Below are 27,153 nucleotides of genomic sequence, written 5' to 3' on the forward strand. Positions count from 1 at the left end.
GCAACATTCTTCTTTCTTCAACTTCTTTCACTTACTCCTTGCCTCTGCCTTCACTTGCTTCCTCTTCTTAATGTACAAAGGCATCCTACAGACAACCATCTGATGCTGCTTAATGACATTCTCCTCTGACACCACCTTCCAGTTTCCTATATCTTTCAGATTGCACATTTTGCATAAGATGTGGTCCCTCTGTGTGCACCTTCCTCATCTCTTATATGTCACCCTGTGTTCTTCCCTCTTCTTAAAGTACATGTTTAGTACAGACATTTCCATCCTTTTTGCAGAATGTACTATTATCTGTCCCTCTGCATTTCTCTAACACCTTACCTACTTAATACCTCTGTTCCCTTTGTCTACATGTCCATAGAATTTTGCACCAATCACAATAATGTCCCCCCTGGGGACATTATTGCTTCATCTGACTTACTCAACTTACTCCAGAATTTGTCTTTCTCTTCTAATTGACATCCAGCCTGTGTGGCATGCGCACTGACAACATTCAACATCGACCATTCGATTTCCAGCTTCGGACTCATGTTCCTGCCTGACACTTTTCACCTCCACAACACTGTTCACATACTCTTCCTTACCCCTACTCCACTCCTGTTTCTATCTACACCATGGTAGAGCAGCTTGAATCCCCCTCCAATACTCCTGGCCTTGCTTCCCTTCCATCTGGTCTCCTGCATAAACAATATATCTACCACAATATATTTATACTGCCAACTTTAACCCCCAGACTTCTGTCTTTCCTACTCTCTCATTGCCTCCTAACACACCCTCCTCCTCTTCTTTTCCTTTGTCTTTGGCCAATATTAGCAGTTTACACCAGCACCCTGTTTGCCAGGTTGAAATCTCATCCATCATGACTTGAATGTTGGCCAAGGTTTTAATAGGTTTCTCCAAATATTTATATTTGTTGGATCAAATATAAATAAAATGATTTAAAAGGAAGATGCATGTTCACCAGTCTTATGGATGTACTATTTTGGGGAAAAGAGTACAATGCTTCAGTGATAAAGTTACTTACATCACCACTTGACTTTCTCCTAAGGTAGTCTCTGTTTTATGTGAAATATTTTATATGTTTTTGCTTACAAAGCAAATGACAAATATTGGATAACTCAAAGATTGCATGTAAAATGTTCAAACAGAAAAAATTTGTTAATGTATACTAATTTTATCTGTATTTATTTTTACGCGTTTCTAATAACCCGAGTCGCCACAACAAAACATTACGAAAGTTTCATAATATCATTTTAAAAATGGTTGCGCATCTAATTACGTCACAAATAACATATGAAATGTAATTTATCTCCCGTTAGGGCTTAGAGCTGCGATTAAGTTTCGCTTTGCCGTGAGCACAGACAGTCAACGAACTGTTCGAGAAGCCTTCGCAGACGTTCTTCGTCGTTTGCCGCTTTCGCCGCTGTATCGTAAAAAAACCTTTTAACGAGCATGCGCTGAGTGAAAGTGATCTGGCTCTTTAATTTATCTGACGCCGTTTACCGGACGGACCGAGATCTGTAGCTTTTATTTAAGCGGGTTAAAGCGACCACGAGAAACGGCCGCCGAGGGTGAAAAAATCCATTACACCCTCTGTTTTGTCGCAGGTTTGGTGACGTCCAATAATCGACTTGCTGTGAAGTCTCCGGGGCCGAGGCCTAGAGACATTTTTTTGTAACGGGCGCTATCAAAAAAATTTGTGTCGATGCTTAACTAGATTTAGGTGCCCGTTTTGACCGGATGTGAACCAATGAAGCACTTTATACTGTAACTGAAGCTTTAACGGTGGGAAACGTTAGCCAGCTAATTAAAGCTACTGCTAACTGCCAGCGAGGAAGTGAGGAACGAAAAAAATGACATCTCGGAGGTAAGCGGGGGCTGTCTGGAAAACAATGTCTGCTGATAATGCTAGCTGAGTCTGCTAACTTTAAGTGAACTCAGCTGTTTGGATCTTGGTATGTCGGTAGACGGTCAATGAGAGTTCCGACGTTTCTGGAAATAAACAGAAATAGGTGGTGTAGGGCTGCTTCATTTAGCGTTACACCGGCAACTTAAAGCAGTCTTAAATTGTTAAGTAAACAGCGCTGTAACATTGGTACAGAACATACAAAGCTAAGCTGTCCACAAACTGTAGTTACTAATAGGTACAGTTAAAGTTAACTAACCCTGCTACAGCTGCTGTTAACAGATGCATCTTACTGGATTGATTTGTTATGCTTTGAGCTGCTGTCCAAGTCAAACCAGCTGTATTTACAAATAACTGAACATAAGACACCCCATATTGATACAAAAATTAACGAGTCATTTTAACGAGAAAACGGGAAAACAGCAGGAGTGCATCAGAAAAACGGAAATGAAGTGCTTTCACGTTGTAGATATGTGCAGAGTAGGCAGAAGTCATAGCAGTTTCAACATTTTAAGTAAATTAAATTCCTTAGGTTATAAATGTAACGCGTTAAAAAGTCATCGTTAGCGAGTGGAATAAAGATATTTCACATAGATGGTGCACAGACCACAGACTTCTTGTACAGACGAGAGGGAAAAGATGAAGATCATATTCACGGGGAGGCAGAGGCAGGAGATGACCACAATGGACGCATGAGTGAAACAGGCAGGCAGTCTTTTCGGGGGAGTGCCGGGTGGCAACTTGTAGAAAGAGCGCAGTCAGCCTCCGAATGTCTTTACTGGAATATACAGAGTTGGATAGAGAGGAAGTGAAAAAAGACAAAGACAGTGTGGCTCTTTTATACCTTTGGCTCCAAATCAGTCTTGATGTCAGCAAGCACCCTGTGCAATAATACCAGAAACATTATAAGAGAGAGACAAGACTCTCAAAGGAATCGTTTATTAAAATCTAGGCAAGACATTTTTAACAGCAAGGATGGTGATAGGAATAACTTCCCCAGTGGCCTTTTGAAATCCTCATTATTGTGTAAGTCATTGACACATTTAAGCTGTTTTAATCAGATTCAGCTTTCATGTCCAGGTGACCATTCAAATTAAACTTGAGTATTACTTCAAAATGCCCAGATAAGTGACTGGAGATGTAACTACAAACTTTTAGAAGAACTTTGATAATACTTTCTCTGAATAGTGGATTGAAAATTGCAAATAATCAAGTTTTAAGCAGTTAATTCATAATTTTGGGCACCTCTTAGTACTATAACTGACCATCAACTCTGAGTTTATTATGTCATGTTGTTGTTGTGCAATGTATGGATTTTTGGCAAAAAGTTCACACAATGCACTATATAATGAGTAAAAATTAAATGCATGTACTTAACAGTAAGTCTAAATTGTTATTTTACTTGTCCTCTTTCAGGTGGTTTCACCCCAACATCACAGGTGTGGAGGCTGAAAACCTTCTGCTGACTCGTGGAGTGGACGGGAGCTTTTTAGCCAGACCCAGTAAAAGCAATCCAGGAGACTTCACGCTCTCAGTACGGTAAGTGAAATTACACACGTTTGTACAAAGCACCATACTCCAGAGGTGCATCCCTAGTGTACTGTGGGGATTGTGAAAACTAAACAGTGTTACTGGAGCAAACATTTGGACATTGAATAATCTGTCTCCTGATCCAATGTTTTTTTTCTTTTCTTTCAATGATCTGGATGCCTTTCTTTGACTTTACAGCAGAAGAATTGTTTTGCATTACCCTTTTACAAGTTAGATTAAAATAAAAATAAAACAAAACATTCTTGCTCATGAAACAAGTAAGGAAACAAGGAACATACAAAGTTGACTGTCAGAGTCAACTTTACAGAGGTTTGCTTTGATATTTTGGCTATCCCTGTGGTGTGCATAAGAGTTTTAAAAACCATTACAATACAGGAAGCAATGGATGAACTGTGATTGTTCCGCTGTTTTAATAAAATCTGCTTTTGCACTTTATAAAAATTTTTTACAAATCAACTTGACAAAGACTGAGTTTCTGTTAAGGTGATCAAAGTAAATTTTGAATGGTTGGACTTTTCAGTATTGCCAGCCTTTAGGTTTTTCCATTTTTTTTTTTTTTTTTTTTTTTGGGCTTGGTCACAGATGCTGAAGGCCTTTAAACAGACAGGAGTTATACAGCATTATCCCTTCAGCTGGAAGAGAAAATATAAATGGATTGAATGAGCAACAAATCGTTTAATTTCACTTTAAAAAATGAGATAATATATGTAAACTCCAAATTTTGCAAGAGTGATATTTTTTACTGGATTCTCCTATTTTATGATCTGCATAAAGCAACATTTAAGACACACTTTTTGTAGTCCATCTTCAGGACAGTGTAGTTTCACCACAGCAGTGTAAGTGAATATTAAAATGATCCTACCTACTTTGCTTTCAAGTAGAACCACACCTCATTAAGTTGGACTAATCAGTATTTTGGCAGTAACAGTGAGTCAAAAGACTGTGGAACTTGAATTAGGTTTTGATAAATCTACAGAGAATAATCCCTCAGTTCTGCAGGATGTTTTAGTCTGTTTAGTATCATTGTCTTTGTTTTCCACTCTCTGCTCTCATCAGATTCGTTTCCAGGAACAGCAGGCAGGTGTTTTGAGCGAACAAGCACAGATAAACCCCTGCAGCACATTAGCTACCCAGCACTAAACTAACAAGCAGGCAAAGTTGGAAACTAGCACATCTACATCTAGCAGCTTAATGGCCAGATGGTTCACTTAGGAGCTGGTGCAGAGCAAGCCTGAGAGTAAATATTAGACTTATATTTATCAGGTGGACACAAACATGACTGGAAAAGAGTAATAGCTTTGCTTGGTCTGCTCGGTGTGTGAAGAGGGAATTGTTTAAGTAATAACATGACACAATATGTCTGTATTAGTTCTTTATGTTCTGTCCCTTGCAGCATAATTGGACTATTAAATTGTTGTCTTTCCTTTACAATTTTGGACGATAGTGAGAAATGCAGTATTATCTGAAGAAGGCAAGACCAGTGTTTGCTGATGCAAAAAAACCAAACAACTTTGTAGTTTTATCTTGAGGCCTGTCAAGTCATAAATTCTATTTCAAGATAAAGTATCATTAAGTCAGTTTGGCTGATGTAGCCAGTGTTATTTTTGGAACAGCCACATATTTCATCTGTACGGTCTCTCATCTTGCACCATATTTACTTCCTATGGAAACAAAACAAATCATGCTTCTTGTGTGGAAACTGACATTTCCACAAGGACGTTAGTTTAAACCAGCGTGTCTTTTTTTTTTTTTTTTTTTTTTTTTTTTTTTTTTTTAAACTGTAAGTCGCTGACAGCAATTGAGCTGCATATCTGCCACAAGTTCTCCTTTTTTCTATTTTCTGTGTTGATGGCAGTCACCTATAATGACTCAACAGTTAGTCTGGTTTGTATCACCAAAAAACATATGCAAATAGAAATGATACCCAGTGGTGTTAGTGGTGCATGTTACACAGTGTTAAACTGATTATCACTTTGCTAATTTTGTATCATTTCTCACTCTGCATCAGAAGGGCTGGAACAGAAACAAACCTAAGGGTTGTTTCAGTTCAGTTAATGTAATGTTGTGCCTGTAACAGTTTCCTAAAGTTGGTGACAGTATAAAATTTTGTGTTCTGTTTGAAAGACGAAAGCTGGAGGCACAGAGTACCAAATATTTTCATTATCACCTAATGTCCTGATTGATTGAGATCCAATGAATTACTTCATCTGGAAAATGTCATAAAATCTTGTTTTGTCAGATCAAGAGAACTAATTTTCACAAGTGAGAAATATTGTGAACATCTTAATCTTGGGGATTAATCATGGTCAGAGTGATTGCCTATAGCTTTCTGTACTTTCATGATGCCATCTCCTCTTAAAGCTGACACTCACGACACTGTCATTTGTAGGTTCATCCTGTTTGTTATCAAGTTGCAGCTTAATGTAACTTCTGTGATTCAAGAGCTAAGACAGTTTATATCCTGTTTTGCAATGTAATCGTCTTCTGTTTATAAGTTATTTTTTAAAATTTAATTCAAGTAAAATTAAATTAAATGAATTCAATTTCATTTATCTAGTGCCAGTTCACAAGAACACTTACCTCAAGGCTTTTTATATTGTATGGTGAAAACATCCACCTGCCACGATCAGGTGTGAGTGAGGGGGGAAGAGAAGAGTGCAGAGGGAGACAAGACAAAAGACACACTATGGGAGAAAGATTAAGAGTTTAATAATTAGTAATGATTTGAATGCAGTCGTGGTCAGTGATGAGTAAGGTGCTGAGTGCGTCATGGAAGTCCCCCAGCAGCTTGTTGTGGCATAACTCTGGGTCACTTGATCAAGCTGTAACTATAAGCTTTATCAAAAAGGACATTTTTAAGCCCTGCGACAGACTGGCGACCTGTCCAGGGTGTACCCCGCCTCTCGCCCTATGACAGCTGGGTTAGGCTCCAGCGCCCCCCGCGACCCTGGAAAGGATAAGCGGAAGCGAATGGATGGATGGACATTTTTAAGCCTGTTTTTAAGTGGAGAGAGTCTCTGTTTCAGTTCTCAATTTAACAAGGGCTCCTGTGGATGCAGCTTAGGAGAATTGGAAGGTTGGTGGTTAGATCCCTGGTTGTTCCAGTCTGCATGCCAAATGTCCAAGTTGCTCTATTATTAGTATTATTTTCTTTTCGCATAACTGGAGCTGATGGTGATAATTTTTATTTTATTTTTTAACCCTCCCTAACCTTTACCCCAAAACTGATTATTAAAACTATTTTTTAAAATAAAATATTCAGTCATATAATTGAAGACAGAAGAGGGCAGTGAAGAGTGAAAAACAGACCAGTTTTATGTGTACAAAAATGGACAGAACACAGTGGTAGAACTAAAATAATTAGAGAAAAATACGCTGAAAAATTCTGCAAATTTTATGACTTCATAATATTTTGGCTGTTTAGCTTGTATCTGAGCTCAAAATATGAGGAAAAAATGGATCATAGGCCAGATGTTCCTACATTTGTAACCTGATGATGTTGATGATCTTACATGTGATAGTAACATAAATGTTTGTGCTGTTCTGCAGGCGAAATGGAGCAGTCACCCATATTAAGATCCAGAACACAGGAGATTACTACGACCTTTATGGCGGGGAGAAGTTTGCCACACTTGCAGAGCTGGTGCAGTATTACATGGAACATCATGGACAGCTGAAAGAGAAAAATGGTGACGTTATTGAGCTCAAGTATCCACTCAACTGTGCAGATCCCACCTCAGAGAGGTAAGTGTTAATGTTCATGTAATATTTTTTTTGTGGCAGACAAGTTCTAAAAAACAAAACAAAAAAACTCCAAATTATTTGTCGATAATTTCTGAACACTTTGTATATTAAATTTACATAGGACCATTTTGGACACAGGTGTTGTTTTTTAAACTATTTGATAACACTATAGTTGCCAATTCAATTCACACTTACACAGTAAGTAAGAACTATAAGCTTCAGATTTTTTTTTTTCTTTTCTTTTTTTCTTGCCTGTCCCATTTGGTTCTTAAGCCGTCAGAATTGTTGTCTGAAGACCAACAAGGATACCAAATGGATTTATTTTGCCAAATGGATCATCATGGCATTGCCGTATTGGTCCATTTGATCAAACTTTGTTGTTATTATTTATTTTATTTTCAGTTGTTACAGATGGGACAGACATGACGGGGGGATAGGAAAGGGAGAAAGAAAGAGAGGAAGGAAAAGAAAAACAGAAGGGAAAAGGGACAGTGAGAAAGGGCACTTACAAAGACAAAGAGAAAGAAGAAGAAAAAAAAAAAAATCTCCTGGATCACCTGTTGAGAGAAAAAGAAGAAGAAGACAAAAAAAACCAAACAAAAACAAAGCAACATACTAAACACAACACCATCACGTTAATCTAGCTGAGTGTGAACAGCAGTAAATACTAAATATTGAAAGTTGTTGTGTAGCACGCAGGACAGACAGCGCACAATGTGCTTTGAAGTAGCAGCTAAGAAAGGTGTAGTTTATGTCTACGAACAGTGAACACCCGTGTGCACACCTGTGTGGATCAACGCGCTTCAGATTTTAATGTTATGTCTTTTATCTGTGATAAGTTGTGCTTACTTCAAGTGAACTAAGGCATATCTTGCAGTTTACGTAATATGCAAGCACATTTCTGTTACGTGATATATTCTACTAGCTTCATATTTTCACATTGCAGATGGTTCCACGGACACCTGTCGGGCAGGGAGGCTGAGAAGTTGCTCACTGAGAAAGGCAAGAATGGCAGTTTCCTGGTGAGGGAGAGCCAGAGCCATCCGGGAGATTTTGTTCTATCGGTCCGTACTGGAGATGACAAAACAGACAGCAGTGACAGTAAACCTAAAGTCACTCATGTCATGATCCGCTGCCAGGTAAGATCCAGATTTTGTACACACTCCATCTGTTTTCCACACCTAAACTCTGCCTCTTAGTGTGTCTGAATTCTGTGCACCATGTAGCATGCAGGTATACCAGCAGCCACCCAAGTACATTTAGAAATTTAGTTTAACCTTTTTCATCTTTCCAAGGGTAACAGATTTATTAGCTGACCATTTATTTTTTTTTAAAGCCTTGCTAACCAGCTAGCCCTGGCCCTTAATAATTCTTAACTTTTGGCTGGTTAACAGGCCAGACTGCTGTTGCGGCATTACAGAGTATTACTTAGTTGCCTCTTCAAAATCATGACATGGATTAATGAAAATTTCAAGTTCAGAAGCAGAATGCTGTCTTAGAAAAATCCTTTTTAATAATACCCAGTGGTATAGCTGCTGTTACCCAAGGTGGATAAGCTAGAAGTTGTGTTGCAGTAACTCATTTTCTATAAAATAGAGTTTTTGCACATTACTGAAAGCAACAATAGCTTTTGTCATATTTTAAGACAAGATATTCAGTCAATTAACATACCTTGTAAAATTTCACCTAGGTCTTGAAGACTGTATACATAGATATGAATTGGTTGTATACAAAAGACATCTGTATCTTGATTCTGATAACATGAGGCCAGTCTGTTTTTAATTATATTGCTGATGTACCTGTGTCTTTTTGCTCAGCATGACCTGAAGTATGATGTGGGTGGAGGGGAGAAGTTTGACTCTCTCACAGACTTGGTAGAGCACTACAAGAAGAACCCTATGGTTGAAACTCTGGGCACTGTGCTTCAGCTTAAACAGGTTTGACCCATCTCCTGTAGCTATGTGTTCCCAAGCATTCGTGCCTATATAACCTGCCTCAGAATCTGTTCAGTTGCAAAGGAAGAGAAACATTGGAAACATTCCCTGATTTGTTTCTCTTCTGACTGTTGGCCTTTGCAGCCTCTGAACACTACCCGTATTAACGCAGCAGAGATTGAGAGTCGAGTTAGGGAGCTTAGCAAACTAGCGGAGGCAACAGACAAGGTCAAACAGGGATTCTGGGAAGAATTTGAGGTGAGTGGTCCTGCATTTGTGTTCATTTTTATTATTCATGTACTTTTGTATTATCGACATTTTTAAAAATGAAAGTAAATATTCATAACTTTATTACACAAGAAAAAAAACACATGGATGTGAAGTGAACTGCCTCCTGTTGCTCATGCTTTCATGCATATCTATTGTATGTGCAGACAGTTTAAAATATGGACATAGCTTCTGTAGCACTTTTATGCCATTGTGAAACCTCATACTTAGACATGGAGTTACAGTGAATGAAGTGAAAGACTTCATTATTTGTCTGCAAAGATAAATTTATAACCATAAATTAGGTGAAGTTAGTGAAAACTGGGTTCTTTTTACATGACATTTTTTTGTCACTATAATCAATGAATAATCATAAGTAATTGTGATCTTAATATTTAACAAAATAATTGTGATAAGGAACCCTAGTTATAAAATTGACAGCTGACTAAAATTAATAGTGTTGGACATTAACTGTAAATTAGTGTCATGGATCACAGTAGCCAGTGAAATAATTTGGCAAGCTAGCCAATTAGCTTTTCTACCTACCGTACATGATTTCAGGAGGAATAATGTTAGCAAGCAAACTGCAGTTAGTTGCAACCTCATGCCTGTACTGGCAACATCCAGTAATGTAAGCTAATAAAGTAATTTGAAAATGGCAGACTTTGGAATTAGCTGACCTTTTCTACTCAAGACAGTATTTGTTTATATACGATTTCTTGTCATCTGTCTGCATCAGCAATAGTTGTATTCACTAACATTAACCAGAAGAACGATAGGTTAAGGGTTTGAGTCTTGCTATGTATTGAATTTCCTGTTAATGTTGACAATAATTTTCTCCTGAAGGCCAAATCCTGCGTTCGCAAGGCTTCATTCAACAAAAATGCCTAGTGTCGGCTAACTTCAACTTGCCTGCTAAGGCTAGCAAATAACTTGACACCTAACATAATGTGGCGTGATTGTTGATGTCAGAGTATTTCAGAAACTGCTCATTTACTGGGTTATTTTCCCCACACAACCATCTCTAGAGGTTTTAGAGAATGGTCCAAAAAATAAAAAATATCCAGAAAGCAGTGGTTCTCTGGATGAAAATGGTTTGTTGATGTCAGAGGTTAGATGAAATTGGCTTGCTTTGAGTTTAGGCAAATATTACTCCAATAACTACTTGTAACAACCAAGGTATGCAGAAGAGTATAACCCATTACACCTCAGATGAGTTACAGCAGCAATATACCAAAAATCTCTGACAAATGTTTCCAGTACATTGTCGAGTTGGTGTCAGAAAAGCATTGAGACAATTCTAAAATCAAAAAAGTCCAACCCAGAACGAGCAATGCACTTAATAAAGTGCTCAGTGAGTGTATCTTGATAATAATTTAGGTGGCTGCATTTGTAAAATGTCTTCCACAAACCAGGATGATTTTGCAGATAAACTGTACTTAAGTCTTTGTTAAATACGTTGATGTGGAATTGTACATTCTCAGGTTTGTGGTAATTTCAAGCAAAGTCAACTTTAGTATGTTTTCAGTGGCTTAAAAGGGTTAATCAGTTTTGAATTAATCTCTGGACAGAGTGTGATTAAATATTTTAGAAGTCTTGGTTGGAAATGGCATTTTAAGATGTGACTCTCCTCTGTTTTTCCTATTCAGACCTTACAGCAACAAGAGTGCAAGTTGCTCTACAGTCGCAAAGAGGGCCAGAGACCAGAGAACAAAAACAAGAACCGATACAAGAACATTCTGCCTTGTAAGAAAGTCACTCATTTTTGTCTATAAAAACCCTCCAGTTTAACTGCTCGGGGACCTCCTGAAGGGATTTTTGAGGCAACTAACTACTGAGTTTATTTCCATTTCTAGTCGACCACACACGCGTGGTGCTGAAAGACGGGGACCCAGATGAGCCAGGCTCTGACTATATCAACGCCAATATCATCATGGTAGTATCCACTGTCATGGTAAACTCATGTCATCTTTGGGACACACATTGCACACACTGCGTATGTATGTGATAGTATGTAGATGGCTTTGTATGTTAAATTTCACTCACTCCGCTATTCATCAGCCTGTGTGGTCAGTCAGTTTGTGTTCTTGTTTGCTGTATTTCTCAGTTGCTGACTGTGTCATGCTTATGTGTGTTTACGCAGCCGGATTTGGACTCAAAGTGTAATCAAGGCACCAAGGTGAAGAAGAGCTACATTGCCACTCAGGGCTGTCTACATAACACCATCAGTGACTTCTGGAGGATGGTTTTTCAGGAGGACTCTCGAGTCATCGTCATGACCACCAAAGAGGTAGAAAGAGGGAAGGTAAGCAAAGCGACTGAGCACGGAACTGCAATTCTACCTTAAAGGTTAAGATACTATTTTCAAGATGTGTAGTTTTTGTGTGCTGCTCAAATTCTTAAAATAATTCATCTAAGCAGACAATATGGTTGATTGCTAGGGATAAATGCCATTTGTAACAAATTCTAAACTCTTAGGTCATTAAGCTTGAGTTAGTATTTTATTAAATAAAAATAAGTTAATTAGTAATGTTTAATAATTTGTTAACAGTTTGAAACCACCTTTAAACGTTATTTGAAGTAACTATTGTAAAGTTCAACATGATATTTAGGTTTATCTCCTGTCTCACTCTTGTTAGCTGTTTGGTGAAGTTTAAGCACCAAAACTGAATGACAGGTTTATCATGGTTCAAGCTGAAATGCATTGATCACAGCTTTAACCCTGCATGTTTAAAAAATATTCTTAAAAGTTCCCAGTGTCTTTTAAAAAACAAACCAACCAACCCAAAAAAACCAAAGGTAAAGAACTTCTGTGAGACACTATCAACGCTCCTGACGTGTTTAAGATAAAACAAGATAGATGTCATCCCAAAGGTTGGAAAATCCTTTTACAGCAGCCAAAACATCATACATAACCCATGAGAAAATATCTTGACAGTAAAATGATTCAATAAATTAAATATTAAATTAGAATATAGAGCACAGTAAACAAAATAAAATAAAGATGCACCAAAGGGAACAACAGAATAGGATGCCATGCAAAAGGTTGAGTATAATACAATTAGAAGCACAATAAGAAAAATGTACAAATACAAAAAGAAAAACTACAAAACTTCAAAATGTTATACAAAAGTTCAAAGTAAAAGATATAGTATGGAAAAAGTAAAAAACAAAACTAACAAAAATAGTTGACTTCCTGATAACTAGCTATCTTAGGCAATATTAGCTTCTAGTATGTGAAATTTCATTGCATATATATTTGTTGTAAAATTTCAATTAATATATTATAGCATTAGTGCAGAAATCCACTGGGACATCAAAACACTTGATTCCTTTAGTTCGTAATTAACCTATTGTTAAGTATTAAGTAATCAGTCTACAACGGCAAAATGAAAATGTGACAGGCATTCTGTCCGCTTTCCTCAAGAATATTTTGACTCAAATATCCAAATTTTCTGTGTATATCTTTTCATGTTTAAGACAGCTTGGACTAGCCTCACGTATAATTCGAAAATCTCTATATATACTTTGTTCCAATACAGGAAGGTATGAGAAGGTAACTTTTGTGAAGGAAACAATGGGAGTACATGGATGAAAGAATTGGGGTTTAGAAATGATAAAGTTGTGTAATGTAATACAAATTGTTAATGCTATGACACTTTGTTTTTACACAAACACATCGTGTCTAAATATGTTTAACTGTAGGTACTACTACTACTGATGAATATGTAATGTGTAACTATGTGATTGTGTTTCAACAGAGTAAATGTGTGAAATACTGGCCAGACGTGTCAGCGCTGAAGGAGTATGGGGCTATGCGTGTTCGCAATGTCAGAGAGACGTCTGCACATGACTACATCTTAAGAGAACTGAAACTTTCCAAAGTTGGACAGGTAAGTTGTTTGTTTGTATGGAAATATACTGTGCAAATCTAACATGAAGATTCTTTGAAAAAAAATTGTAGTTATCCATCATTGAAGTTCACTGCAATAAATGCCAAAAATTACTAAAGATGACTGTCAATTTAAAATCTGTTCAAATCCCACGAACCCCTTTGATTATGCACTCTTTGTGTTTTTTTTGTTTTTGTTTTTCAGGGCAACACAGAACGTACAGTTTGGCAGTACCACTTTAGGGCCTGGCCAGATCATGGAGTCCCCACTGACCCAGGCGGTGTACTAGACTTCTTAGAGGAGGTCAACCTGAAACAGGAGAGCATATTGGATGCTGGGCCAATAACGGTACATTGCAGGTACCACAAGTTCCACACACAGAACACTTTATCATTGATAATGAAGGAGATATGTTTATTCAAACTCTTGTTTCTCAGTGCAGGGATTGGGCGGACAGGAACCTTTATAGTGATTGACATCCTAATAGATGTGATCAGAGAAAAAGGTGAGTACACATGCACACTGGTGCAACTGTAGCACCAAGCTCACAATTCTCCATATTTTCTTCTGCATATTTTCTTAGTCTGTAAATGTATTTCTCTTTCTTTCTTTCCTTCTTTCCTTCTTTCTTTCCTTCTTTTCTTCCTTCTTTCCTTCTTTCCAAAATTGATTTTGTTCCAGACTGCATACATATTAATGTCTGCTCTGAGTCTGAGCATTTTCTGTATGACTGTGAGGACAGATATATATTTAAAAACATATTTAATTATTTCACAATTTAATTAACTTTGTATTTAATTTAATGGTACCTGTCCTGCACTGTATCATGAATTTATTTTGTCTGTCAACCTTAACCTCTGTCACAGTCAGGGGCTAGGGCTAATGCTGATCTAGTCAGAACTTGCTTTGGCCTGGGGCCAGTTCTTTCATTGGTTGTTTCTTAATACCAACTACACAATTTGTACTTGCATACTTGCCAGTTCCTTGCCAGTACTTGGAACAAACAGTCCAGATGTGTGAGGATGATGTCTTATACACGTCTACATAACTCACTGCTTATACAAGAAAAAACACACAGATTACATGTTTTTGTTTTTTTTTTGTTTTTTTTTTATTCTACTAGACTTCAAAAACCTATAAGAGACAACTGGTGTTTAGAATAAATAATCTAAGCTTTGTTTCTCCCTTGTCACAAAGGGTTGCCACAGCAGGTAGCTCCTCATATTTGATATTAGCAGAGTTTTATGCTAGATGAACCTTCCTGTTGCAACCCCACAGGGGATTTGTATCTCCCCTTTTGCTTGCCAAGTGAATATGTTAACAATTGTTCCATTAAAAAGATATAATTTGATCATTTCTGGTCCAAATGTTTCTGCTCTGGGTTAAAATGCTCTCACTAATGTTAGTTTTTATTGAAAATAGCCCGTTATAAACAAGTACAACACATCTGAACATCAGCATATAAAGACGAGTGAACGATTCAGTTCAAAATATACTGACAGCGCTGCAGTGAAAAATTGATTTTCACTAAAACTGTCCAGCTATGAAGCCTGACTATAATTGCAGTTAAACTGATTTGCTTGAAAACAAATAAAACACTAATACAGCTGATATCAAGCAGATGATGTTGAGTGAATTATATGTGACTATCATTCATTGAGAGTTGAAGGCAGGGTTTTTGAAACCAGTGTGCCTGGATGTCGTGAGTGCCTGGTCAGCTGATACCTTGAGAGGTGAGATGACTGTTATGTCTCATATCTCCAAAAACGTTGAAGCGCTTTTGCAGGTTCTCTTGACAAATTGACCAGCTGTTTGAAGATTACGCTATTACATTGTCATCAACAAAAATGAGCATATTTGGTTTCCCTGACTTATAAACTCTATAAAGAATGTTGTTTGCGACAAAATCTGGACTGCAGTCTGGATTCTATTTTTGACTATGCAAAATGCATGAAGTAAAATTTGTTAAATTATTTATTTATTTTTCCTGGTGCAGGAGTGGACTGTGACATTGATGTGCCGAAGACCATACAGATGGTTCGTTCGCAGCGCTCTGGGATGGTGCAGACTGAGGCACAATACAGATTCATCTACATGGCTGTACAGCACTACATAGAAACATTGCAGAGGCGCATAGAAGAAGAGCAGGTACGCAGCAGTTTGCTTTTTATTTTTCACCTCACTTCTACTCACGCTTATACCATTCATCTGCTTTCTCCTCCTCAGAAAAGTAAGATTAAGGGACGTGAGTACACCAACATTAAGTACTCTTTGTCTGACCTGACTGGAGGAGAGCAGAGCCCTCTGCCTCCTTGCACTCCTATTCCTACTCCCACCTGCACAGAGTAAGTGCCTCTGAAATGACCTGTGACATTTAAACCCTTGTAAAGAAAGCATTGACAGTTTCTTGTTGATTTGAATTTGTTGTCAGGATGAGGGAGGACAGCTCCAGAGTGTATGAAAATGTGGGGCTGATGCAGCAACAGAAGAGCTTCAGATGAGATTCATCTTTTGATACCAGTGCTCTATCAGCTCCAGGTAAATCCATGAAGAATATACGAAGAGAACTGTCAACATACAGTAGCTTTAAATGAGAGGAAGTTGATCTAAAGAACAAAAATACAACCAGTTCTGCTTGTCAAAGAGAAGGAATTAGAAAAAAACAGTTGCCTACAGTAGTTAAAACAATAAAGGTCAGTCTTTATAGCATTAAATACAGAATTATTGTTAATTAAGGAGAAAACAACAAAAGTAGATTTGATTAACTTTTACAGTTTTAGCTTATCTAAAAAAATTAAATGTTGCTTTTTAATCTTTTCTGGTTTATATATACCTGAGAAGAAGGTTAAATTTACTGAAGGGAAATGTAAATTATAATAATTTAAAAAAATGTTTTCCAATATTATTACTAATATTATTATGTTGTTGTTGTTGTTGTTATTGTTATTGTTGTTATTATTATTATTATTATTATTATTATTATTGTTATTATTATTCTTATTCTTCTTGTCACTTAATTCAAGACATTGTGAATAAGTAAGCACACCTCAGATATTCATGTAACAGCTCTGACCATTTCTGCTAAAGACTTATGACCCGTTTCCTTATTTGGAAGATGAAAAGTGGCACTCTTTTTTTCTTTCCTGCATTTTTTCATACCTACTGTTAGTACATTAAATCTCAAGCAATCAAGTTATTACGTGAGGTCATTTATGTTTCTCATACCTACACTGTTTCTGTTATCTGTACCTAAATGTTCTAATGCTCTTAACTATGTTTTTAAATCATTTTATGCACAAAGACATCCCACAAGATCTTTATTCCATTCTGGTTTAGAAACCTGCACCTTCCTCTGAAAACTTAACAACTTGTTCGTCCTCACAGAGATCAGTCCTAGAGATGAAGGCATTTGGATAACTGGGCTACAGGCTTTGTCAAAATGTCGCTGAAAGCTGTAGGTTTGTTCATGGTGTCCCCCACTGCTCTGGTTGTTCAGTTGTTAAACCACATGTAATCATGTTGAATCATGTTCTAGTCTGTTAACCAATCACTACTGCATCAAGACTACAACATTACAATTTAGTCTTGATGCAGGTTTAATAATCCAGGTAAGAAAATCCCAGAAAATTCATTCACTTTACCTGGAAGGACAGTTTTCAGTAGGAGAAATTTTTCATCATTCATTCAAGTGACTTCTGTCAGTGGGATTACAATGCAGTGATTAGTGGAAAATTGCAATAGAATTAAAGTATGTAATGTTCAAAACATAAATATTTCCTTGAAGCATAAATGATCCTACACATTTCTAGGGATGGGTATCGTTTAGGTTTTATCCGATACCGGTGCCAAATCGGTACTTTTGAAACGGTGCCGGTGCTTAAACAGTGCTTAAACCGGTGCTTAAAGAATGGAGAACACAAACTTTGTCCAAAAACCTCTTATGTTTTTATTTTTAGCAGTCTCTTTTTTTCTGCAAAATGATAAGAACCGTCCAGCCCCACGCACGGGGCGATCCACGCTAACTCTCTAATGGAGATTTACCACACCCGCAGTAGATGTGCTCGGTGCGAGGTCTTGCAGCAAGCTATCAAATACTGTGTATTTCTCGGCTTTTAAAAAAACGCTATGCGTCGCCAGGTCTTTCATCAGATTTGAGGTGTTACCTCCTTTGCACAGTATCACCTTAACCTCTTAAGCCCCAAAGGGATTTCTGAGCTTCCTGCTCAAAAATGCAATGCCCAAATTTAATTGATTATTTCTCTGCAATTACAAACTCTGTGCTTACAATCTTGGTATCAAAATAAAGCTAACACTTGTGAAATTTCATCAGAGGTGTAAATATTGAAGCAGATATTACTGTGTCAAAGTTACTGAGACTGGAACACAGAAAAAGTAAGTAGATTTTATCCTCGCCTATTTTTTAAATTTTTTTTTAGCATATAACCCTTTTAAAAATATGCCTCAGTTCACATTTCATTACAGAAATTCAGTAACCAACATATAAACATCATCTGTGCAAAGATTTATGTTTTTAAAGTGAAACAGTGAAAAATTACAGCGCTGTCAATACATGAATATCCAGACGTTGTACAAAAATGTCCAATTTTGGCACACAATTGGACACCACGCCAGTTGAATTTTTTTAGGTATTTAAGAGCAGAAATTAATTAATTTTATTAACATGCCTAAAAATGCTTTTTTTAAAAAATATATTTTTGAAGAATTAACCACACATTTACATGGCAATGGGCCTTTTCTGTGCATGGAGTGCTTAAATGGCCTCTGGCCCTTTAAACTCTGAGGGGCTGTAACTTTGGTTTCTTTTGGTCAATTTGCATGATTGACACCTCTTTTTAATTGTTTGAGCCAATAGAATCACAGTAACAATGCCACGTTCACGTTACTTCAGCCAATCAGACATTCCAAGGCCAAAACCCACGTGGGCCCAAATTTACTGCATGTGACGTCTGTCCAGTCACGTGTCTATAGGTGGGTCTAAAATGGAGGTTGTTGACAGAAAACCACTCTGATGCGGCTAGGTAGGCGTGGTAACTGCTGATAATCATGTGGCTACCGGCGAAAATAACGGAGGAAATCTGGAGGGTAAGCCAATTTCTGTCTTAGCGCATTTGCGCCGTTGTGTGTTTTTGTGGTCTTCTTTTGCGGCTCATTCAGTGAATTTTGGTCAGAGTGTGGTGAAACTTGCTCGTTTAATCATGGCTTGTTTTCGTTGAGTTTGGTGGTTGTAGAAATGGTTTATATGACATTTTAGCTGAGATTCAGAGGTTTCTGTGGATACCACACATGTCTGGACTTATATTTCTCACCCCGTGTTAAAACCGATTAAACGTGATCTCCTCCTTTTTGCTCCTGGTACCAGGGGCGTGGGGCTTAAAGCACTTGTTGCAGGCTGCTGAGTTTGCATCTTTTGCTGTGAAGTACAGCAAGACTTTTGACTGCTTTGCCTTGGGCATTTTTAATCTGTAGCTCTGCTCTAAAAGAACGTACGTACCTGGGCCCGCCTACTATCCTTATAAAGGTAAAATGATCGGCTAGAATCCAAAGTGTATGACATCTCATGAGGGGGGGGGGGAAAAAAAGCACCGAAATGTGCGCTGCTTTTCGGTCTGGTTACTACCGTTTATGTCAGAACCGTTGCCATAATGGCACCGGATACCGGTACCCATCCCTACACATTTCCCATGAAACAGTAACAAGTTGTACATTTTCAATGTTTAAGTGTTCCCTTTCAGTCATTTAAAAGTTAAAATGCAAATAATTAGTTTAACTGACTGATATATCTGTCCCTGACTAGTGAAAGAAGCAATGTTTAAGCAGTGTCATCCAATGTTTCACCTCAGGATTGGTTTGATATCAAAATGCTACAACTGAAAATTGCCAGTTTGTCACAATGCATGTAAATAATCCTCAGTGCATAAATAACATCTTGCACCCCCCACCCTCCACCCCACCTCTATCTAACACAGACCAGTATTAAATACAGACAATCAAATTAAATCAAGTTTTTTTTTTTTCTTTCTTCTTTTTAGGATCTTGATACCTGACAGTTTTTTTGCCAGCCACACCTTGACGCCTGAGACTTGACCGTAATGATATGGAACAATGGGGGAAGAAAAACAACACACACACACACACACACACACACACACACACACACACACACACACACACACACACACACGAGAGACCAGAAACTAGGGTTGCCCTCCTGTTCTTGCTTATTCTTACGTGAACATTTTCCCTCTAGTTGAATTCTAAACCACTGTGATCGTCAGAAGAGCCTTTAGAGAAGCCTAACATGCTAAATCTACTACTAAACCACAGTTTGGGTTTAGGCTTTGTAAATCTCACTGCAAAAAGGGCTGCCAACAGCGAGCACCCTCCTCAGAGGGAAAAGAACCTAGCTAACCTTTGCTCATCTCTCATTCTTCTGTGTATTTTTTTTTTTTTTTTAATTAACCAAAGGAAAGTGAAATTGATCGTTTGTAGATGGAAGTGAAGAGTTTACTGAAAAAGGCCTGTGCCAAACCCACACATAATTTTATCCACATTTTGCACCTAGTTATACAATCTTTGGGCTCAACAAAAGTGGGGAAAAACTTCCAGTGGTTTTTACTGTTGATTTGTAACTACACAAATTAATTTTTTCTGTGGCAAAAACACCTCAAAGAGAAACAAAAATTCAGGTTCTTGGGAGTGTAATTAACTTCTTTGTCTCCTAGTTCACGAGTTTAGTACGCTTTCATTAGGATTAACAGTGTTGGTTAATCATTCCGGAGCTCAAGCCGAATGTCCTTAATGCTGCACTTTGAATCGGCAGCATTACTTTCAGTTAAGCCTTGATTCATCTGGTGGATTTATGAATAATCTAATCTGGATTTTTGGGAGGAGTTTCCTGAAGGTATGCACTTATGTTGCAAAGTCAGGATGTTGACATATTAGGACTTCAGGGGAGTCTCTGTATGTCAGTTGCAGGCATTGCCATATGCTGATGGCTGCCAAAAAGATGTCTCTTTTTTTTCTTTTTTCTTTTTTTTTTAACTGCATTTTCCCTTTTTTATTATTCTTTTCTTGTTAAGGATAAATGCCTTTATATACCATTGCCTATTTTGAACACCACATGTACTTAAGTTTAAAAGTTTGTTCTAAGAAGTAATCACACATCAGTTTTGGTAGTAGATTAATTGTTATGGTTTGTGGTCAGTTGGATTCAGGAGTTTATACACATAAACACACATTCACACATGAGTACACATGTTTTATAGGAGAGTATTTTCTGGTCTTTTTTTGTGTCAATCAAAGTGAACAGTTTTATTGGAATACTTTGACATTTTGGAGAGAAAAAATCATTTACTCCAGATAATACGATGGATCCCACTCTCACATCTGTAAACTATGAAGCTATAGCTAGTAGCTATTTGTTTAGCTTAGTTTTGCATAGAGACTGAAAACGATGGAACAGCTATCTTAAGTCTACTTAAAGGTAAATCAATAAAAACAAATATTCGGATTGGTAGTATTTGTATACATGTTTAATGACATCACTATTCTAAATTATCTGTAAAGAAACATACTTTAGTTCTATCAAATCCATAAAACCATGCTGATTTTAAGTTACACATTGGACTTATGAAAAGTACTTGTGTTACTTTTTCTATATCTGCTAATGTCTGTGTGCTCTTTATTCTCAGATAATAGTAATAGACACCTGGTTCAAATTGACCGGTATTCTTTTTGGTTTGTTCACTTTTATGTGACTTGTGATGTTTATTCTAGAGTCTGCATGGAGCAGCTATCAGGTCCTCCTTAGGCCCAGCCTGGTATATGAAAATTGTATTGTTATCATGTAACTTGCTAATATTTACTATTTTGGCATCACATGCAGAATAAAGAAAGGGTTTTTAAAGATGTCATCACTTTTGTAGATATTCACCAATTTGATCTCATAATGGCACTACATGAGTATCCTCAGGGAAACTTGAATGTACCTTGCATTCAAGATTTGCACCAGATTTCATGGCTGTTCATCTGTTAGTTACTGAGATGATTTAAGTCTGGACCAAAGCAGTGGACTGACTGATTGAAATTGCCATCTATAGTGCAGTGCTCAAAGGATGACTAACATCACCATGGTTTTATGAGGAAACGTATGCTGGAAGCGATTCTTGACTGTGTTTATACAGACTAGCCTTATGCTAAGCTAGGCTAATCACCAGCTTTATCTTCAAAGTGCAGATATGAGAGTGGAATCTTATCAGCTAACAGTAAGAAATGAAAATGTATTTTCTTAAATGTCACTGTTTCTTTATCTTCATGATCAGCTTCAATATTAGGATAGTCACTCTTTTCAAACATGTGGCCTCAGTATTTTGTCAAGCATTGTCAGTTTCTGCACATTTGCTTACCATCACTATGCCTTGAGAAACTGCAGTCTTGCGATTGAACTTGCTGTAACAGTGCTGACTCAGAATCTCTCCTTTTGAGAAAAAGGAAGAAGTGGCTTGCCTTGTGGATAGTTCTCTGTAACCACTGATCTCGGACTGAACAGCTTCTTTCTGTGATTTAAAAAAATAGAAAAAAAAAAAAAGTAAAAAAAATAAAATAAAAATCATGACATCAGTGTTTTCGGGAGCTGCTTCCTCTCATTGGAGGACTCTGCTTATATGTGGCTGCTCCACAGCAAGTGTTCTTTGGAACATCTCCCGTGTGAACACCATCATCTGACTGAGATCTTCTGTAGTGTGGTGTACTGTATGCAGTTTTTATCGTTGAACGGTTGACTTTGTACATGCCTAATGTTTTGTGGAATGTGTGCTTACAGTGTTTTTGCGTGTGTGTGCGTGCGTGCGTGCGTGTGTGTGCGTGCGCGTGCGTACGTGTGCTGTGACATTGTGGCTGCTGATGGCCATACTTGTTCTCAGTTACATTCTTGGCTTTGTGTGTTTTTTGTTTTTTGTTTTTTTGTTTTTTTTTGTTTTTTGTTTTTTTTCTCCCTGAGATGATAAAACTGCTTTCCATTTATCATGTAAGCAATTTAGATGCATAGACTTGCCTTCTATGCATATGCCTATGTGTATGTGATTGCTATTAAAAAGAAACAAAACAACTTAACAGTGCTCTTTAGTTCCACCGCCGTTCAAGAACCCATAACACTTAAATGTGAATACTTTCATCCTTAACATCCTGAACAAAAAAAAAGTTTAAAAAAAAGGTGATTGCAATGCAAACAAAATCTATTTTTTAAATTGTACATGAGTTCCAGGTAGAGGAGAATGTACTTAAACATATCTACTTGCCAATAAAATATACTGTATGTATATTCCTACAGCTTTCCTCCTCTGGCATGGGGAGGAACCTCTCACAACGCTTAAAGGTTTATTGTATGACTTTCAATGCAGTTAACCATGTTAACTTCCTTAATTAACAATAAATGGCTGGTAAATGCCTCATTAAGTCATTGTCTTGTCTTTTTTTTTTTTTTTTTTTTTTTTTAAAAGAGAGAAATATTAATCTAAAATGATACTAAAAGTCCAAATTGATATGCTTGATGAAATTTAAGCACTGAAAAGTGTCAAACTCGAGTTGGCCAAGTAAGAAGCAAAAAAGGGGAAGCTGCTTTAAAAGTTAAAGTTTGTTTTGTTTCCTGTTTGGACGTTTAATCATATACTAATGTTGATGTAGAGGTTTTGTCTTGGTGCTGACACTTCTTGTTCACAAGAATACTGCAGTGCCTGCATAAATGGTTACTTAATCGTCAGCTGGAAATTAAAATATCACATGGACATCACATGTTGGAACCATAATGGTTTTAGCCTTTACGATGACACTAATACAGGTGAATCTGCATTAACATGTTAAATTATTTCTTTCTGCATTGCTGCATTGCAGTGAAGAATCCCATCATCTAGGATTCTTCAATACATACATGCTGCTTGACTTTTTTTGAATCAACGTGGGGGATCTGGATGCTGGTGCAGAATTTCCTGCATGTTTCTCATACAGCACGCTGTTGTTCTCATCTTCCTGGTCTTTGCTATTGGTTGTGACCAACTGGGATTCCGGGCTTGTGAGCTCTCATCACCTCATCAACACTCTGGACAGGTTGCTAATCTGTTGCTGGCCTAAGATGTGGCGAGAGATAATTTTGGAGTCATTAGAGAAACTACAGTTTTTTGTCTAAACTTTCTGCTCCAGAGTTCACTGCTTTTTTTTTTTACATATGAAATTAATAGACATAACTGCACTGTTTACCAAATGTGTTGAAATTATGTAATCAAGCGTGAACATCAACGCCAGCTCCATACTCCAGTTGAAGCATCAGATTTGCTGCTGATAACTCCAGGGTTGGTATTGTGGACAAGACTGTTCTAAACTGAACTAGATTGATTGTGACATGAAAGCAACTGCAATGCAAATTAAGTATGAGGAAACAATTTAAATTTTACCTTAGTCATAAAAGCCATTGAACCGTCAATTTTGAAAACATAATGGATGAAGAGTAAAAGTTGCGGAGTGGCAAGATGAGCAGAGATGTCAGCAGATGAGCAAAAAAATAAAGATTTTCAAGTGTTCATCAAAGTGTTAGTTTGCAAAGAATGAGTAAAATATGTAAGTTAATAATGTCAAATCAAATCACTTTTATTGTCACATCACATTACTGGTACACTGGTACAACACATGTAAGTGAGATTCTTCTGTGCAAGCTTCACAAGTAACAGTAGTGTGCAAAAATACAAGAAATGTAAGAAACAAGCCAAATATAAGAGCAGGAATGTGAAAATAATGAGTGATATTGACCTGAGGAGTACCAACCAAAATAACAAAGCAATTTCACAGTTGTTGAAAAGTATGTATTCAATTCAGCATCTATCCCAGCTATCACAGTATGGGAGGGCAGGTCGCCAATCTGTCACAGGAGCAGATTACTTTAGACAATTTTAAAAAATGTCAAAACAGTCTATCTCATTGGAAGCAAAACATAAAGAAATGAAGGGTGATTTAATACTTTTTGCACAACTGTTTTTGCACAAAATTTCTGTTAACCCCTGATCAACTTATTGAATCTTTTGAATTTTGGGTCATGACATATGTTCAACATCCTCCTGCAAATATTTCTTCTGTGGCCCCATTAGCAATTGATTCTCAGTTAAAATAAGCTTAGTTTAGCTGTAATGCACAAATTATTTAGTTAACTGTGTGAAGAAAGATTGGTTAATAAAAAGCAGCAGAAAATTTATATATTTATCGCACAGAAGACAGTGAAATGACAAACCGCTGGAGAATCACGAACTACAGCTCAGAGGGCAGAGGTATCATGTCGGAGCTCTGCCAGTTTCTAAAGATGTTTGTACCGGGTGGGACGAGAAAGGCTACAGAGGAAGAGAGCAGCAGCAGGAGCCCCACTCTACCAAAGAAACACTTCACACTGCAAAGCCTTTTTTTGGAGAACTTATTTTCTCAAGACTTTAATAGTTTTAAGACTTTGGCACTGCTTCTGTGAACTGCGTTGGACATTTGTCATGGCTGTGGACTGGATGTTGAACCAGGCACATCTATTGTAGAGCTAACTGTAAATTGGTGCAAAATGAACTAAGGATCCATAAAAACAGTGCCAAGTGTAAATTATCCTCTGCTGCATGTTAGCCATCAACAAGAATGAACAAAGTGGTAAGTAATAAGTAATGTTTAAGGTTGTCTCTAAAATGATGTCCCAAAATGTTGGAAAACATCTTGAGGTTTTAACTTTTATTGTTGCTTTTCTGCCTTTTGTTTTAAATGCTTTAAATGTAAGAGGGTGGGGTGGCTGTACCTCAGGTGATAGAACAGGTCACCTACCAACCGGAAGGTTGGTGGTTCGATCCTAGGTTGCTCCAGTCTGCATGCCAAATATCCTTGGGCAAGATACTAACCCCAGGTTGCTCTCCAATGCATCCATCAGAGTGTGAATGTGTATGAATGTTAGTTAGACAGCACTAAAAACTTAAAGTGCATGTATGAATGGGTGTGATTGGGTGAATGAACGACTAAAGCGCTTTGGCTACGTTCACACTGCAGGCGAAAGCACATCAAATCCGATTTTTTTGACCCTATGCGACCCATATCCGATCATGGTATGACAGTGTGAACGGCACAAATCCGATATTTTCAAATCCGATCTGGGTCACTTTCGTATGTGGTACTGAATCCGATACATATCCGATGTTTTAGAAAGCGACTCCTGTTTGAACGGTCATGTCGCATTAAATCCGTCTTTTACGTCACTGACACAAGACAGACGCCAATTATCAGCGCCGGAGAAGCGCCCGAGAAGACATCGCGAACGCTTCCTGGCCATCCAGTGTAGATGTTAGTGAAACTGTTGGGAAGACAACGTGAACATTTTATTTGTACTGTATAATCTGCAGATTCTGACAGAAATCTGCAACTATCCTTTGAAGCACCGCTCCTCTCTAAAACAGCAATAAGGATAATTTTTAGGTTATTTACATTATTATGTAAATAACAAAATAACTTAAAGCAAAAATTGGGAAACGTAAAGTCCGAAGTCTTTATATTAAGGGCCATCAGTCAAACAATTCTGTTTGGTCTGGGTCTAAACAGAGCGCGTTGTGTGTGACATCTTCTTTTGCGCATGTGGGCCGCTTTGAGGGTTCACACTAGAGCGCGTTTGCTGTCGCATTTTATTTGTAGTGTGAACAAGCAGACAAAAAAAATCGGATTTGTTCAAAAAATCGGAATTGAGCATTAAGACCTGCAGTGTGAACGTAGCCTTTGAGTGCTCAGCTAGAGTAGAAAAGCGCTACATAAGAACCAGTCCATTTACCATTTACCATAAGAGCTACTGGCAAATCTGATGAGTCATCTAAACTACAGAGCTTTAGTCCCTCTCATACTTGTTTTAGTTGCACCAGTTCATCCAATGTGATGGCACTAATAGACAGGGAGGAAATAATACTTGAATTCAGTCTGAATGAAGACATCATGCCAAATATTTTTTTGACAGCAAAATTTGGAACAAAGTTGGGTTAACTAAATCTTGAACTATGAAAAGTTAAGTGTGACCTACTTAGCTTCCACTGATTTTGTTTACTTTATATGTTTTTTGTTTTATTAAAGATGCCAGCTTTTCATTTAAAATTTTCCAGTTCTGGTCTCTTCACTGTGCTGTGCTCCACCACTCCTGCAACCTAGAACTGGTCTAGTAACTTTTATATGTGTCTTACAGTGACATAAGTGCTACATAAGGGTTTTAGCTCTCTATCTCTCAATCTCTTTCCCTAAAATATTCATTTTACAGTATTTTCACACTTATGATGTAAGTTTGGATTTTCCCTCCTAAATTGTGATCGTCTGGCAGTCTCCACCGGTCGATTTGCTTGAATGTTTTTCTTTGTGTTTTGTTTTGGCTCCCCTCCCAGTCCCCTGCATCCTCCTTTATGTGTATGTGTGTGTGTGTGTATTCCAGTGTGCCAGTTTATGGGCGTCATCAGGCCAGAAGGTCTTATCCACGCTGAAGCCAGCCACGCCTGTCTTCCATCTAGATTCCAGATGCTGCTGATCACTTTCGCAAAGTGGCTACTACTTAACTGTTTGACTGAGCTTGAGTCAATGCTGGATTGTTCAGTTACTGAGTTAGTGAAGTCCCAATTCTGAGTGGAAATATTCTGTGCGTGTGTTTTTGTGAGTTCACCAAACTGATCTCTACACCTTGTCTTGTTAGAAACTTGGAGAGGAGTGTGTCATGGGATTGGAGCATTTGTAAATATCAAGTGTTGGAGCTTTTTGCCTGTCACACCACGGACCACGAGCACGGAGCAGGAGTTGGGAGCAC

General features: G+C 37.6%; 1 protein-coding gene across 3 annotated transcripts; it reads left to right on the forward strand.

Annotated features, from left to right (window-relative positions):
* Positions 1–1,394: 1,394 nt before the first annotated feature.
* On the forward strand, positions 1,395–27,153 carry ptpn11a (protein tyrosine phosphatase non-receptor type 11a). 3 transcript variants are annotated; one of them, XR_004198931.2, is made up of 17 exons: positions 1,395–1,873; positions 3,329–3,451; positions 7,013–7,207; positions 8,154–8,346; positions 9,025–9,144; positions 9,286–9,399; positions 11,058–11,154; positions 11,265–11,362; positions 11,552–11,713; positions 13,170–13,301; positions 13,506–13,660; positions 13,739–13,806; positions 15,298–15,449; positions 15,528–15,646; positions 15,733–15,839; positions 26,788–26,953; positions 27,043–27,153. XR_004198931.2 is itself a non-coding variant. In XM_031730762.2 (16 exons), exons 1-15 carry the CDS (start codon positions 1,860–1,862, stop codon positions 15,800–15,802), a joined length of 1,812 nt encoding a protein of 603 aa, XP_031586622.1. In that variant the 5' UTR covers positions 1,396–1,859; the 3' UTR covers positions 15,803–15,839; positions 19,352–22,775. The 3 variants fall into 3 exon arrangements, 2 of the variants coding, with proteins under 2 accessions (XP_031586622.1, XP_031586624.1); XM_031730762.2 differs by lacking the exons at positions 26,788–26,953; positions 27,043–27,153 and adding an exon at positions 19,352–22,775 and having other exon boundaries at positions 1,396–1,873; XM_031730764.2 differs by lacking the exons at positions 26,788–26,953; positions 27,043–27,153 and adding an exon at positions 19,352–22,775 and having other exon boundaries at positions 1,396–1,873; positions 11,265–11,344.

Source organism: Oreochromis aureus, linkage group 7 (genome assembly GCF_013358895.1).
Source record: "Oreochromis aureus strain Israel breed Guangdong linkage group 7, ZZ_aureus, whole genome shotgun sequence".
Classification (NCBI taxonomy): Eukaryota; Metazoa; Chordata; class Actinopteri; order Cichliformes; family Cichlidae; genus Oreochromis; species Oreochromis aureus.

Excerpts from the sequence above, each read along its gene's own strand:
- ptpn11a (XM_031730762.2), top strand. Across the intron at positions 11,714-13,169 it reads AAGAGGTAGAAAGAGGGAAG|AGTAAATGTGTGAAATACTG; the intron begins GTAAGCAAAGCG and ends GTGTTTCAACAG. Across the intron at positions 13,661-13,738 it reads CCAATAACGGTACATTGCAG|TGCAGGGATTGGGCGGACAG; the intron begins GTACCACAAGTT and ends CTTGTTTCTCAG.